General features: G+C 36.7%; 2 protein-coding genes across 2 annotated transcripts; one reads left to right on the top strand and one right to left on the bottom strand.

Moving 5' to 3' along the window:
* Positions 1–1,510: 1,510 nt before the first annotated feature.
* On the top strand, positions 1,511–3,705 carry LOC115972007 (expansin-like B1). The gene is made up of 5 exons (XM_031092143.1): positions 1,511–1,742; positions 1,839–1,945; positions 2,097–2,278; positions 2,619–2,751; positions 3,275–3,705. Exons 1-5 carry the CDS (start codon positions 1,598–1,600, stop codon positions 3,479–3,481), a joined length of 774 nt encoding a protein of 257 aa, XP_030948003.1. The 5' UTR covers positions 1,511–1,597; the 3' UTR covers positions 3,482–3,705.
* A 2,768-nt stretch (positions 3,706–6,473) lies between these two features.
* On the bottom strand, positions 6,474–8,843 carry LOC115970824 (pentatricopeptide repeat-containing protein At4g18840-like). Its single transcript, XM_031090443.1, has one exon. It carries the CDS (start codon positions 8,800–8,802, stop codon positions 6,871–6,873), a length of 1,932 nt encoding a protein of 643 aa, XP_030946303.1. The 5' UTR covers positions 8,803–8,843; the 3' UTR covers positions 6,474–6,870.
* Positions 8,844–13,466: the final 4,623 nt, after the last annotated feature.

The following is a 13,466-nucleotide window of genomic DNA, read 5'->3' as shown; positions in this document are numbered from 1 at the left end:
TTTCCTTTTCAAAGTAAAACAATTGAGTATCTCCAACCTATGTTATATAATTCGAATTTTACAATTATTGATATATGAAGATAGAAAATTTACTTAAGAATCTTAAGCATTGATTGCATCACAATTTCATGCATATCTACACAGTGCAAGTCTTAGTTAGAGGTCACCTCAAGCACTAACAAGTAGCAATGTCCCTGAAAAGATATTCTGACAATCCCTTAGAGCTTTAGATTGATATGAATATAATGCAAGGTTTTTATTTTTCACTAATAAAAATAGGAGGAAATTATGATGGGGGTCCAAAATTTCAAAATGGATTCCATGTCATGGCTGATGCGGTTGAACGGATGGATTTCAAGTCAGTCTATGTCGGCATACTGAAAACGTGGTGCTCTTGAGCCTGTCAACAAAATTCCAGTCAGCTCAGCTAGACTACTTCTGCAATGTGTGAATCCAAGAGATGAATAGAGATTTAATTGACAATGAATGAACCATTAGGAGCGTGTTTTAGAAGAAACTCTGAGAAAGATCTGCTTTCTAGTTTTCTTTAGCAATTTTAAAGATGTGTTGAATAAAAAATTAATTCGAGGAACATGCCAATTTTAACTCATAATGAGATGGTTGTATCCTGGCACCTTCTACATAGGGATCAGGGTCCTAATGTGATCTTTAACATAGGTGGGAACATCAATTGATGCCTAACATTGGTTCTCTAGTGCAAAGGCACCTAACTGTCCCTCTTACTTTCATTTCAAGCAAACCCACTGTTTATTTTCTCGTTCAAAATACTCAACTTTGGTTTCAACTTATTTTGGTATCAATAATGCTACAACCACAACAAACTTTACACTTTTTTCACAACTTTTTGAGATGACAAATTGTGATTAGTGCAACATTACTTTCACTAGGACCACCATTGAGTCATTGACATCGTACATCAATCACAACATGTTAGCTCAATAGTTGTGAAATTTGTTGTGTTAGACTTATTGTTTTGGTATATATGTCAAGGTCAATCGTATGTTGTGGTCAAATAACTAGCATGTTAGAAGTTGGCTGAGTTCAGAGATTCCAATATTTTCCACATTGTGCATACTTATCCACAATATGCTTTTGATATGAAAACGATTAGTCCATGACAACTGCAGAATTTATAGAGTGAAAAGAAGAAAAAAAGAAGAAGTTGTAATCAGCATTGACTGCTAATAGAATATTAATTTTGATAAATCTGAATTAAGTAGAAAAGGATTGTTTCAAACTCAAACACGGTTTAAGAAGGACTTTTGTTAACTCAATTAAAAAGATTTTGTCAAGGAGGAAAAGTACAAACAAAATTTGGAAGGTCAGAAGGCAGAGTTTTTCTATATTATTCTTTTAAAAAAAAAAAAGTAAATTACCAAGTCTAATAAGGTAGCTGAGAAACAATACTAACCGAATCCCACTATATCAAAATGCTTTTTAAAAGAATGTCAAGGTTGGTAAGGTAATGCTGAAGGAGGTGGATTTTGGTTCATTATAAATACCACAAGCCTCTTTGGCTTCATGCACTAGCACCTTGTCTTTTGTGCTTTCATCCTTCTATCCCTTTTATTCCATAATGGCTGTGTCTCTATGGTCTCCTCTCTCCCTTGTTGCAACTTTGCTTCTCATGCTAACGCTAGCAGGAGCTCAAACAAGTAGCGACCCTTTCATTCATTCTCGGGCAGCTTATTACCCAAATTCTGATGAACAAGGAACAGATAGTAAGAGAATTAAATAAATAAAAAGAAAAGGCATGCTTTGATATTGTTGTACATACTAGACAAGCATTCTTATTTTTCATTTTTATTGAACAACAGGAGGAGCATGTGGGTTTGGTTCCTTTGGAGCAACAATTAATGGCGGGGATGTATCAGCTGCATCTGACCTCTATAGAAATGGTGTTGGCTGTGGCGCTTGCTACCAGGTGAGTTGATGCAGCATCTATCTACCTCAGATTTTAAAGCTGTGCTTCTTTTGATATGATATTTAGTCCTATAGCATATGCTAGCTTACCTATGAATAATGGTTCAGTTTATTTCTGATGTTCCTTAACAAAAAAAAAATCATTTCACTAGGTGAAATGCACAAACATGGCCTACTGCTCAGACAAAGGAGTAACCGTAGTTATAACGGATTCAGGCTCAGGTGACCGCACTGACTTCATTTTGAGCAGACGAGCCTTTGGCCGAATGGCACAAACTACTGATGCAGCTGCTTCTCTGTTTTCCCTTGGTGTGGTTGATATTGATTACAGACGGTAAGATAATATTTTAGTATTAGGCTACCTATATAATCAACTTTAAGAAAAAATTATCTCTAAAAAAAAATTTAAAGCAGAAGGGAAAAGAGATTTAAGCCTAAGATAATATCTCTTTCACTTTTAAAATTAATTAAATTTTGATACTTGATTAACAAGATAGAGGAACTTATAAATGAAAGACATTATTGCATAAAGTTATTTTCATTACTCATTTACCAGTAGTCCTAATTTAATTGCAAATTCTTTTATTTTTTCTTCTGATTTGATGGATTACTTAAAGCATACCAAATAACTCTGTAGACTAATTCAGGGAGATCTCTCTCTCTCTCTTCAACAGTGTCTCATGCAGCTACCCGAACAAAAACATAACAATCAAGATAGATGAGAACAGTAACTACCCTAATTACTTGGCTTTTGTCATATGGTATCAACAAGGCAGGAAAGATATCACTGCTGTGCAGCTTTGTGAGGTAGTAATACACTTCCTTACTGTTAACTTTCATCCATCCAGTCTTGAATTGAGCCAACTTTGTTTTCTCTTCAAACACTTGCTTTCCATACAATAATCGGTTTAACTCGGTGAAGATGGCATTAAAATGTGGGGTTATAAGGTTGGTATAGAAATGGCGAAAACACTAAAACTATCACCATTTTTACTATAAAGGACATGACAATGAATGTGATTGGTGCCGCATCAACAACATAATAAATAAATAAAATTTGAATTTGTTTATGTTTAAAAGTTGACATTAGTTTGTAAGGTCTATATAGTAAAAATTTTAGTAATTGTTCTCAAAAATAATCTGTTGTAAGAACAAAAGAGAGAAATTGAGTAACTAGTCTAGATTACTACATAAAAGGGGTTGCATATAATAATGTCCTGACCTATGGCCCATATATATATAGCCTGTCTTTTTAGCTATCTCCTACTAGTGTCTACATAATAATAATTGTTAATTGTTTTATTGATGAAAAACTTTTCAAAATGTGCAGACTCAAAATTTTGGGTGCAAGCTATTGGATCGTAGTTATGGAGCAGTGTGGACCACAACCTCACCCCCAAGCGGACCTTTGTCTCTAAGAATGTTATTCAGTGGCGCTGATGAAGATGATCAGTCATGGGTTGTTCCTATTAATAACATACCTCAAGACTGGAAAGCTGGAGATACATATGACACAGGAGTACAAGTGAACTCATAGACAAGCTAGATTTTATTATTCTATTGTCATATTTATTCCACAGCAATGATTACCCACCATATTCTCCTATGTAGTTCATTTGATTTGTTACTGTTTTTTTTACTCTTTGCTTTTTATTTCTTCAGAGATGGAAATAGTCTTTAATAAGAGAGTTAGGAAAACTTCTCATTCCTGAATGTAATCATTGTATCATTGACTAATAAAATTCCCAGTTGTTTACTTAACCAAGAAGGGCCACTCTATTTTTCTTGTATACTTCTCAAAATCTAGTTTTTATTTTCCATTTTTGGACATACTTTCGACCAAAATGGCCAAATACCCTTGTTTGGAAAAATATGTATGGATCTACCACTGTTTATGAAATAATTAGGGATTTACTACTTTTTTAAACTCGAGATTGTGAAACTCGAGTTTGCCGTGTAACTCAAGTTTCACAAACTTGAGTTTCATGGAAAACAGTTGATGTAACTCAAGTTCCAAGAACTCGAGTTCCATAAAAAATAGTACAACTAATTTGAGGGCTATTTTTTCAAAGAACTTGAGTTTCTGGAACTCAAGTTTTATGACAAACTCGAGTTTAAAAAATGTGATAAATTGCTAAATATTTCACAAACAATGGTATATTGCTAAATATTTTGCCAAACAGTGGTATATGGTGATTTTGCCCACATACTTTCATGCTCCTGGCTCCTGCATAATTATGCATGATCAAAGACAATGAAAGATACAGTTCTGAATCTTTACAAGAATGTGATACGTTTATTCAGCCATGTCTGAACTTTGTGATGAATGCTTTGATGGGCAAATAGTGTTTAAAGATATTGTTAAATGAATAAATTAAGATTCACAGTCATTCTACTCCTTCCATAGTCTCTGAGGGCCAAACCTTCCTATCCGCTCTAGTAAAAAACTAAATACTCACATCATGGTACTTACAGGTACTTGACAGTATTAAGAAGACTTGAAAGCAAAACAAAAATCAGCCTGTTATTTTCTTGACCTAGATTAATCATCAATCAGTTAAAAATTGATGCATTTACCAACCTCCCCTGCGTGTAATTATTGTTATTCCAAGCAGCATGTCAAGCAGCAATTATTTTTATTCCAATTCCATTGACGTATAGTGCAAGCACAATGACTTACGGAACCTTGAAAAAAATAGTGTACAATCATTGTGAGTAGAGACATTATTTCTAGTTTACATAGTTTCCTTTTGGAAGTTCAAAGTCTTCACTAGTAAGCCAATAGGCTTGTGGATCGATCGGCACCTACCCCCATCCCTCTGTCCCTTCGACCTGTCTACTCTCTCCTCACAAAAGAAAGAGAAAAATAATAAGTTTAATAGTAATAATATAAAGAATGAGAATACATTCGGTCAGGCTGTGGCGTAAAACACTGGTTTTACGCCAGCCAATAGGTTTCTGCCACGTCATTTTTATCACTTAAATCCCTCTCCAGTCTCCAAACACGGAGCGAAATACAAAAAACCCAGTCCTGCTTCCTCCCTCTTCCATCTTTGCTTGCCCAAACCTCCACCACACCACACACCGAAGCTCACCGCCACAGAGGTCACCAGAGCTGTGCGTGGAGCTCGAAAACATACCGGAGCCGGAAAATTCATGCTGCACAAACGGTCATGGACCCTTGCTTCAATTTAATAAATACCATGGCTTATCAGACTCAAAACTTGAGTTTCTAGTTCATTAATTTCTAGTTTTTCAGCATTCAAACATGAACAAATTGAAAAACCACACAAAGCTACATCTGTAACAAATTGCCCACACAAAAACTTATACAAAATAACATGGAAAGAAACCAAGAAAAAGAAAACTATATTATGGGTAGTATTCAACAAAGAGAGACCAATAACAGTTCAACCAAAACTTTCACCCAAAAAATTGAAAAAGGCTCAGAATAGAAAACCCAGATTCAAAAAATAAACAAAAATAAAAACCCCACACTATTGCCTTCAGGAACAGATAAAAAAAAATACTATCTTTTATAAAAAATTAAAAAAAAAAAAAAATCTAATCCCTAATCCTAAATTCAAACCAACAAACCCAGATTGATATATTACTTGGGAACTCAAATTCGAATACAGATGAAGCAACTTGCTTTCCAGATGAGTTTGAAACCAAAATACAGAAAAAAAAAAAAAAAAAAAAAAAAAAAAAAAAAAAGACCATAAATCATTCGGTCATGAGGCTCCAAAAAAACCCATAAACCCAGAAAAACCCATCAATAATTCGAAATCCTGAAAAACAACCCTTTGGATTGTGGCTCACGGCGGCTCCGGTATGTTTCCGAGCTCCACGCACAGCTCCGGCGACCTCTGTGGCAGTGAGCTTCGGTGTGTGGTGTGTGGTGTAGTGGAGGTTTGGGCAAGCAAAGATGGAAGAGGGAGGAAGCAGGGCTGTGTGGGTTTTCTGTATTTCGCCGTGTGTTTCTAGACTGGAGAGGGATTTAGGTGATAAAGATGACGTGGCATAAATCTATTGGCTGGCGTAAAACCATTGTTTTGCGCCACAGCCTGACTGAATGTATTCTCATAAAGAATATACCAGTAATGTCAATTTGCTGATGCTATTCAAGAGCAAAATCTAAAGGTTAATACAGAAGAAGGGAAACCGAGCTTATGACTTATGCTTATTGGGCTTCATCTACTCCTGGCCTTCCTCAGATAGATTACTTACCCAAAAAAAAAATGTATCTACCCTGGGGGTTTTCAGGTGGGCTTGAGTTTTACGCCTAATAGGCCTCATATACTCCACTCTTTCTTCAAATCAATTGCTTAGCCGAAAACAAAACATAAAAATAAACTGAGGGGAAGAACTTAGAAGGGCCAAGTTTACAAGAACTGAAAGGTATGTTATTTTTGTAAGCATTACAATATTTAATCTTGTTAATGCAAAAGCTAAAAATCACAAAAAAATTATAAAAACAAAAAATGATAAATCCATACATAGTAACGTCATCTGTGTAGATCAGAGAATTTCAACAAAACTTATTCTACAAGATTAATGCTTAATACAACATATCGAAGCAATACAACACTGCCATTGATTACTTAGCAGGATTATGCTGGATACAGAAGTAAAGTTGAATCTGAATGTGGACTAAACCTCTTTAACTGTACAATGCCATGTGCTTATTACCAACAGTATCCAACTGTAGATAATAATCATTCAGCCGCAATGCCCTGTATGAATCCCATAATTGCTTAATAGAAGGGCCTATGGTACGTTTGTTCTTTCCCAGCATCTCCTCTTTTTAGAGTCATCATTCTTTGACATGCTACGTAGATCCATTTGCAGCAGTTTAATCATAATGTACACATCCACTTCAATAATTAACCATCATAAATTCTTCTTAATGTCTTTTAATCTTTGTTAAGCTCCCAATTTTGATGCCATATTATTAGAATCTCCACAAGACAGTTTCATCTGAGCACCCATCTCACTCAACATTGAGTACACCATGCTTTTCCTATGGACTAAACCATTTCCCACAAAAGATTCGGAATTAAACTCCCCAAATTGAACCAAGCTAGACCCAGCTGCTTTTTGTAACCCCTTTTCCTTCATCAGCTTTCTCACATGCTCTACATCATTCCATTTTCCTTCTGCAGCGTATATATTTGATAACAGCACATAGGGCCCAATATCCCTTGGTTCCAACTCAATTAGTCGCTTGGCTACAATCTCTCCTAGCTCTGAATTTGAGTGGGTCCTACAAGCAGAAAGTAGAGCTCCCCATAAGGCAGCTCCGGACTCCATTGGCATCTTACTTATAAGCTCCTCTGAATCTTTCATCAAACCAGCCCGGGCAAGGAGATCAACCATGCAACCATAGTGTTCTACCTTTGGTTCAATCTTGTAAACTCGACACATTAAATCAAAGCACCACCAACCCTCCAAAACCATTCCTGCATGGGTACATGCAGATAAGACACAGACAAAAGTAGCATCATTTGGCATTGGTCCTCTCTTCACCATCTCCATAAATACTTCTATGGCCTTTTCTGCATTCCCATGAATACCATATCCCATGATCATAGAATTCCATGACACAACACTTCTGATGGGCATCTCATCAAAAACATCTCTAGCCAAATCCATATCCCCACATTTTGCATACATTGTCAAAAGAGCTGTTGAAAGTAACACATCACGTTTGATCCCACTATTTTTTAGACAAGAATGAACCCATTTGCCTCTCTCAAGACTCCCCAAGTTCGCACATGCAGTAAGGACACTCACAAGAGTAGCCTCATTTGGCTTAGCCTCTCCATCTTCTATCATACTATCAAACAAGCTCAAGCATTCACTGTAATTCTTACTTCGCACATAAAGTGCCAACATCATATTCCAAGAAACCACATTTCGCAAAGGCATCTGATTAAAATAATCACGAGCCACCGAAACATTCCCAATCCTAGCATACCCATCAATCATACAATTCCAAGAGACAACATCTCTAATTTTCATTCTCTCAAACAACCCTTTTGCTGCCTCCATATCCCCAATCCCAACATACCCCGAAATCATAGAATTCCAACTAAAAACATCTCTCTCATACATCTCATCAAAAAGCTCACGCGCAACACCAACTTCCCCATTCTTCACATACCCATCAATCATCGCATTCCAACTCACCAAGTCCCAGTCAGGCCCCGCATCAAACACCATCCACGCATCCCAAATCCTCCCACAAACCGAGTACATGTGAATCAATGAGTTCCGCACAAACAAATCTGACTCAAACCCAAATTGCACCACACGAGCATGAGCCTTTTCCCCTTCTCTCAAGGACCCAATCTCCGCGCACACCTTGATCAAAATCGGAAAAGTATAATGATTAGGCAAAACCCACTTCCCAACCATTCTTCCATAGTAAAACCGTAAAGCACTAAACGGGTCGTTAAAATTCACATAGCTTCTTATAATAGTGTTACACACAAAAGCATCAGGCTCATCAAGGCAATCGAATACGTAAACAGCCTGCGAAACAGTGAGAGAAGAAGAGCAGAGCTTTTTCACAACTCGGCTCGCGACGAGTGAGTGTTGGAAGAGAGCAGAGATAATTAGCTGAGTGTGGACTTGGTTGAAATGCCTAACGCTAGAGCATGATTCCAAGGCTTGCAAGATGGGATGGCTAAGCTTCAAGATGGGGAGACCTTGATAGTCTATCTCTGTAGGGTCGTGTTGGGTATCGAGCCAGAGTTTTGGAGGGGTTTTAGAGAGGTTTTTGTGGGATTTAAGGAAGTTGTCAATTGAGAGTGAAGAAGATATATGGCCTCTGGGTTTGAACCTAACGCCCATTCTTTCCCAAATGCTGTGTTTTTTGGCGGGGGGGAGGGTAAGAGGAGTCTTGCCCCTTGTTTAGGAAACAAAAGGTGCTGCGTGGAAATGTGGGTCCCAAATGAAAGTATTAATAGTGGATTTTAATAGCCAGCGAATTACCGCTATTTGGCAAAAGGTAAAAATGTAGTTTAGGTTCCTATATTTTGGACCTTATTATAATTTAGTTTATAAATTGATTTAGTTCTTAAGTCAGTTCCTAATTTTTAAAAATCGTTTTTAAAATAGTCTCTATCATCAACCCAGTGATAGAAAATACTGAGGTGGTAAACAGAAGTGCCAGGTGGCATGTTAGATCTGATGTGGCTAATAAAATAACATTAATAAATACCACGTCAGCATCCATGTCAGCATTTTAATGACAAGTCAACATTTTAATTAATAAAAAAATAAAAATAATTTTAAAATATTAAACTGAAAAATTCAAAATCAAAAACAAAAAAAGAAAAAACTTTTTCAGAAGAACATTGTTCTTCTTCTTCCCCAGGACATGAACTTCATATGTTTCATGTTCTTTCCTAAATCAAACCCAATAAATCCAAGAAATCAAACTCATAAACATCCAGTAAATCAAACCCAAGGCTTATAATTTCTCTTCTCCACACATAACCTCTCTTCTCTTCAACCCTCACTCTCTCTCTCTAGCTCTCATGCACTCCGACTCTTCTTTCTCTCTCTACCCTTCTATTTCCCTTCTCTCACTCCCGTGACTTGCAATTGTTCTTGGTGGTTTCGTGGCTGTGCTCCGGCGATTCGTGTGTCTGATTTTGTGGTTGTTCTCCAGCGGGTCGTGGGTCAGATTTCGTGGGTTTTTGTTGGCTATGATATGGGTCTGAACTTTATGGTGGTCAGATTCATGGGTGAGGACATGCTCGATGGTGTCCCTGTCGGTTTAGCCGCGGGTCGTGGGTGACTGTGCTTCGATGGTTCCAATCGGTTCGTGGGTCTGACTGGTTCATGGTTTGTGGGTTTTTTTTTTGCCATGGATCGTGGCTGATTTGGCCGTGGGTCGTGGTTGATTTGGTTCATGGGTTTTTTTTGGCTGTGGGTTGTGGTTCGTGGGTTTTTTTTTGTTTGGCTGTGGTTTGTGGTTGCAGATTGAGAAGTGGTGGAAGAGGAAGGTTGTTGGGTTGTGGCTACTGTGGTTTGAGGTTGTGGCTGGTGGGGCAACGGTGGAGGTGATTCCATTGAAGCAAGATGACCCAAACAAAACGCCAACACTGATGGAGCTTCGGTCAATCACGGATCCAAATGAAACCCAGATTTAAACTGAAAAAGCTATGGAGATTCGGGCATGGGTCTTTGTTGAATTTTTTGGGTTTTTTTTTTTTTTTTGTGTTTGTTTCCCAAGAAAATTTCTAGGTTTGGGTTTGTTGGAGATTAGTTTTTTTGTTTTTTTTTGAGTTTATGGGTTTGATTTGTTGTAGAATTTGGTGTTGATTGTGTTGGAATTTGTTGAGTTTGATTGTGTTAGTTATGTTAGGGAAGAACATGTTCTTATGTTCTTCCAAAAAAACAATGAAAGCAATTAAAAAATACAAATTTAATTATTTAATTTAATGAGATTTAAGGTTTTGTTTTTTTATTTTTAAATTTTCTGACATGGATTTTTTATTATTAAAATGTTGATGTGTTATTTTTTAAAAGCCAAATAATTTTTATTATTATTATTTTATTAGCCACATCATATCTAACATGCCACCTGGTACTTCCGTTTGCCACCTAAGCATTTTCTGTCACTGTGTTGACGGTAGAGACTATTTTGAAAACGATTTTTGAAAATCAGGGACTGACCTAGAAGCTAAATCAATTTAGGGACCAAATTGTAACAAGGCCCAAAATGTAGGGAAAAGTGCATTTTCGCCTTGGCAAAATATGTATAGATTTACTACTGTTTGTGAAATAATTAGGGGTCAATCATTTTTTTTTTAAACTCGAGTTTTTGAAACTCAGGTTACAAGGCAAACTCGAGTTCCATGGAAAATAGCCACCATTTTTTTATGTAACTTGAGTTCTATAAAAAATGGCACGACAAATTTAAAGGCTATTTTTTCAAAGAACTCAAACTTCTGGAACTCGAGTTATATGGCAAACTTGAATTTTTAAAAAGTATTAAATTACTAAATTGTGAGAACCAGAGGTGAGACTGTTGGGCTTGAACTCACTTGGGCTCACAATTTATTTGTAGAGTGGGCTTCACGATTTTCTACTCTAGGTCGTTCTCGGCAGAGAGACTCAAAGCAATATTCATTCTCTCTTCCTCCTTCACTGTTTTTCTCTCTTTTTTTTTGAACCCCCTTCTCTTCCCAAACTTCTGCTATTTATAGCTAAGGTTAGTGGGGAGATTATGATTACAGTCATCGTTAGTGCTATTGAAGGTCAAATATTATCTGCTTTAAGTGGGTGTTTAGGTGAGAGTGGGATGCAACAATTATGACCTTGGAACTTGGTTCCAGCTTAGTCGATTGTACTCGGTAATGCAGTTTCCTGAGCATTTCATGATTTTCCCGGACACGGTTCATATGCTTGTTCGGGAAAGCTTATGCCGAACACTTCTCAGGATTCGAGACCCAAAACTTGTTTTTACATGAAGGTAGTTTCAAGAAAGGCTTAGGGCAATGGGGCCGTTCCATTGGGCCTGGGCCCAGGGCCCATATGGGTCTTGGGATCTCGGTGCCGTACATAAATATATCGTAAACAGTGGTATATTACTAAATATTTTGCTAAATAGTGGTATATGGCCATTTTGGCCGAAGTATTTGTTAGGAACCTATAGGTTCCTAATAAGGATGGGTATGAATTGTAGGCGGATTGATATGCAAAGAAATTGACTTAATTCGAGGTAGTCACCCTCCATAGAGAAATAAAGAGATTAAGAAAGAGAGAGAGAGAGAGAGAGAGAGAGATGCACTAATGCACTAAGAAATTGGTTTATTTTTCAATTGATATCTAATATTGAATTACAATCATGTATTTAAAGAAGACTAGCTTTAATGTCATTGGCTCACATAGTTCAAGATAATTTGCTAGTTAATTCAACATGTGCTCTATGAATTAAGCCATGTGTTAAATGAGCTACATGTGTTCAAATCCTAACTAACTCATCATAATCTCAATCAACTATCTAGCTACCTAACTAAAGGGATAACAATTATTTCATATTCCTAACAGTATTATTTGTGTTATGTGAGTTTATACTATTGTTATGCACATTAATTCATGATTTCCCTTCCATAACCACAACTTTATTACAAAGCTTAATTAATTTGTATGATAAAACAAAATAATCAAGGAATCAATTTTCGAAAAGATAAAGATCTTGTAGATAATATAGAGGCCCTAAGTTATATTGAGAATAGCCAAAAACTATAATCTTCGCCTCTATTGGAGGAAGAATATCTTAATCGATGGAATCATGTGATACGCATGCTAGAAGCCTGGTACAAATTAATTACATAAAAAAGCTACTTAAAAAAATGTTAGGAGCTAGGACACCTATGTACTATTAATCATCTTCTTTCGTTGCCTTTTGAGTGTAACTCTACGTAAAAACTAGACTATAATATAAGTCTTCTTCTTCTATATAACTTAAAGCTTAAGTGTCCTTTTGTTAATGGTAAGGCAATGGTCGCTAATAATGGTGGATCACAAGTCCCAACTATTACTCAAAGCTTAATTAATTTGTGCGAAAAAACAAAAGAGTCAAGGAATCAATTTTCGAAAAGTTTATGGTAAAAGATTACTTTGTTACAGGAATACCAGTTAGCTACACGTAAACTATAGAGCAAATCACAAAAGATAAAGATCTTGTAGAAAATAAAATAATAGAGGCCCTAGGTTATATTGAGAACAGCCAAAAACTATATCTTCATCTCCATTGGATGAAGAATATCTTAATGGATGGAAAAGCTTGGTGAACCCTTGCAAATAGCAAAACACAAGCTCTTGTTTTATTTTAAAAAAAAAAAGTTAGGACACCTTCTCAAGTGCTAGTTCCAATCTTCTTTGTTAGTTATCTACTTTGTACTAGTAATCATCTTCTTTCGCAGTCTTTTGAGTGTAACTCTCTATGTAAAAACTAGACTATAATATAAGTCTTCTTCTTCTATATAACTTAAAGCTTAATTGTCCTTTTGTTAATGGTAAGGCAATGGTGGATCACAAGTCCCAACTATTACTCAATTGCAGTGTATAATTTATGCATATCGCATTTCCTAGTCCAACAGCTTCATATGGGTTATAACACATTGAAAGGCTAAAGACTAGTTTTCTTCACGAGTTGGTTACCTCATTGCAAAAACGATTCGTTTCATTTAGTAATTAAAAAACAAAATATATCAAAACGGCGTCGTTTTGAGCTAGGATTGCTGTTTCTGCGGCTCTGTCTATTATAAATAACATTTTTCTACTCTCAGCCACTCAACTCTCTCAGACCGACGCTCTATCTCAGTATCTCTCGCTCTCGCCTGAGTCCGTGGAACCACTGATCGTGAGTCGCCTCTTGCAGCTCGGCAGGCTCACCATTCACGAGTCACGAGTCACGAGTCACGACCAGGCCAGCTACAGCCTAGACGCCTACCGCCGTCCGCCGGTAACTCACTCCCTCTCTCTCTCTCTCTGTGTTT

Source organism: Quercus lobata, chromosome 12, assembly GCF_001633185.2.
Source record: "Quercus lobata isolate SW786 chromosome 12, ValleyOak3.0 Primary Assembly, whole genome shotgun sequence".
NCBI lineage: Eukaryota > Viridiplantae > Streptophyta > Magnoliopsida > Fagales > Fagaceae > Quercus > Quercus lobata.
The sequence above is the reverse complement of the archived record's forward strand: the minus strand, read 5'-3'. Positions and strand labels throughout refer to the sequence as shown.

Bases quoted from the DNA above. Each gene is read 5' to 3' on its own strand.
- LOC115972007 (XM_031092143.1), top strand. From the start codon at position 1,598: ATGGCTGTGTCTCTATGGTCTCCTCTCTCCCTTGTTGCAACTTTGCTT. The intron at 2,279-2,618 runs GTAAGATAATAT...TCTCTTCAACAG, and splicing joins GTTGATATTGATTACAGACG to TGTCTCATGCAGCTACCCGA. The intron at 2,752-3,274 runs GTAGTAATACAC...CAAAATGTGCAG, and splicing joins CTGCTGTGCAGCTTTGTGAG to ACTCAAAATTTTGGGTGCAA.
- LOC115970824 (XM_031090443.1), bottom strand. From the start codon at position 8,802: ATGGGCGTTAGGTTCAAACCCAGAGGCCATATATCTTCTTCACTCTCA.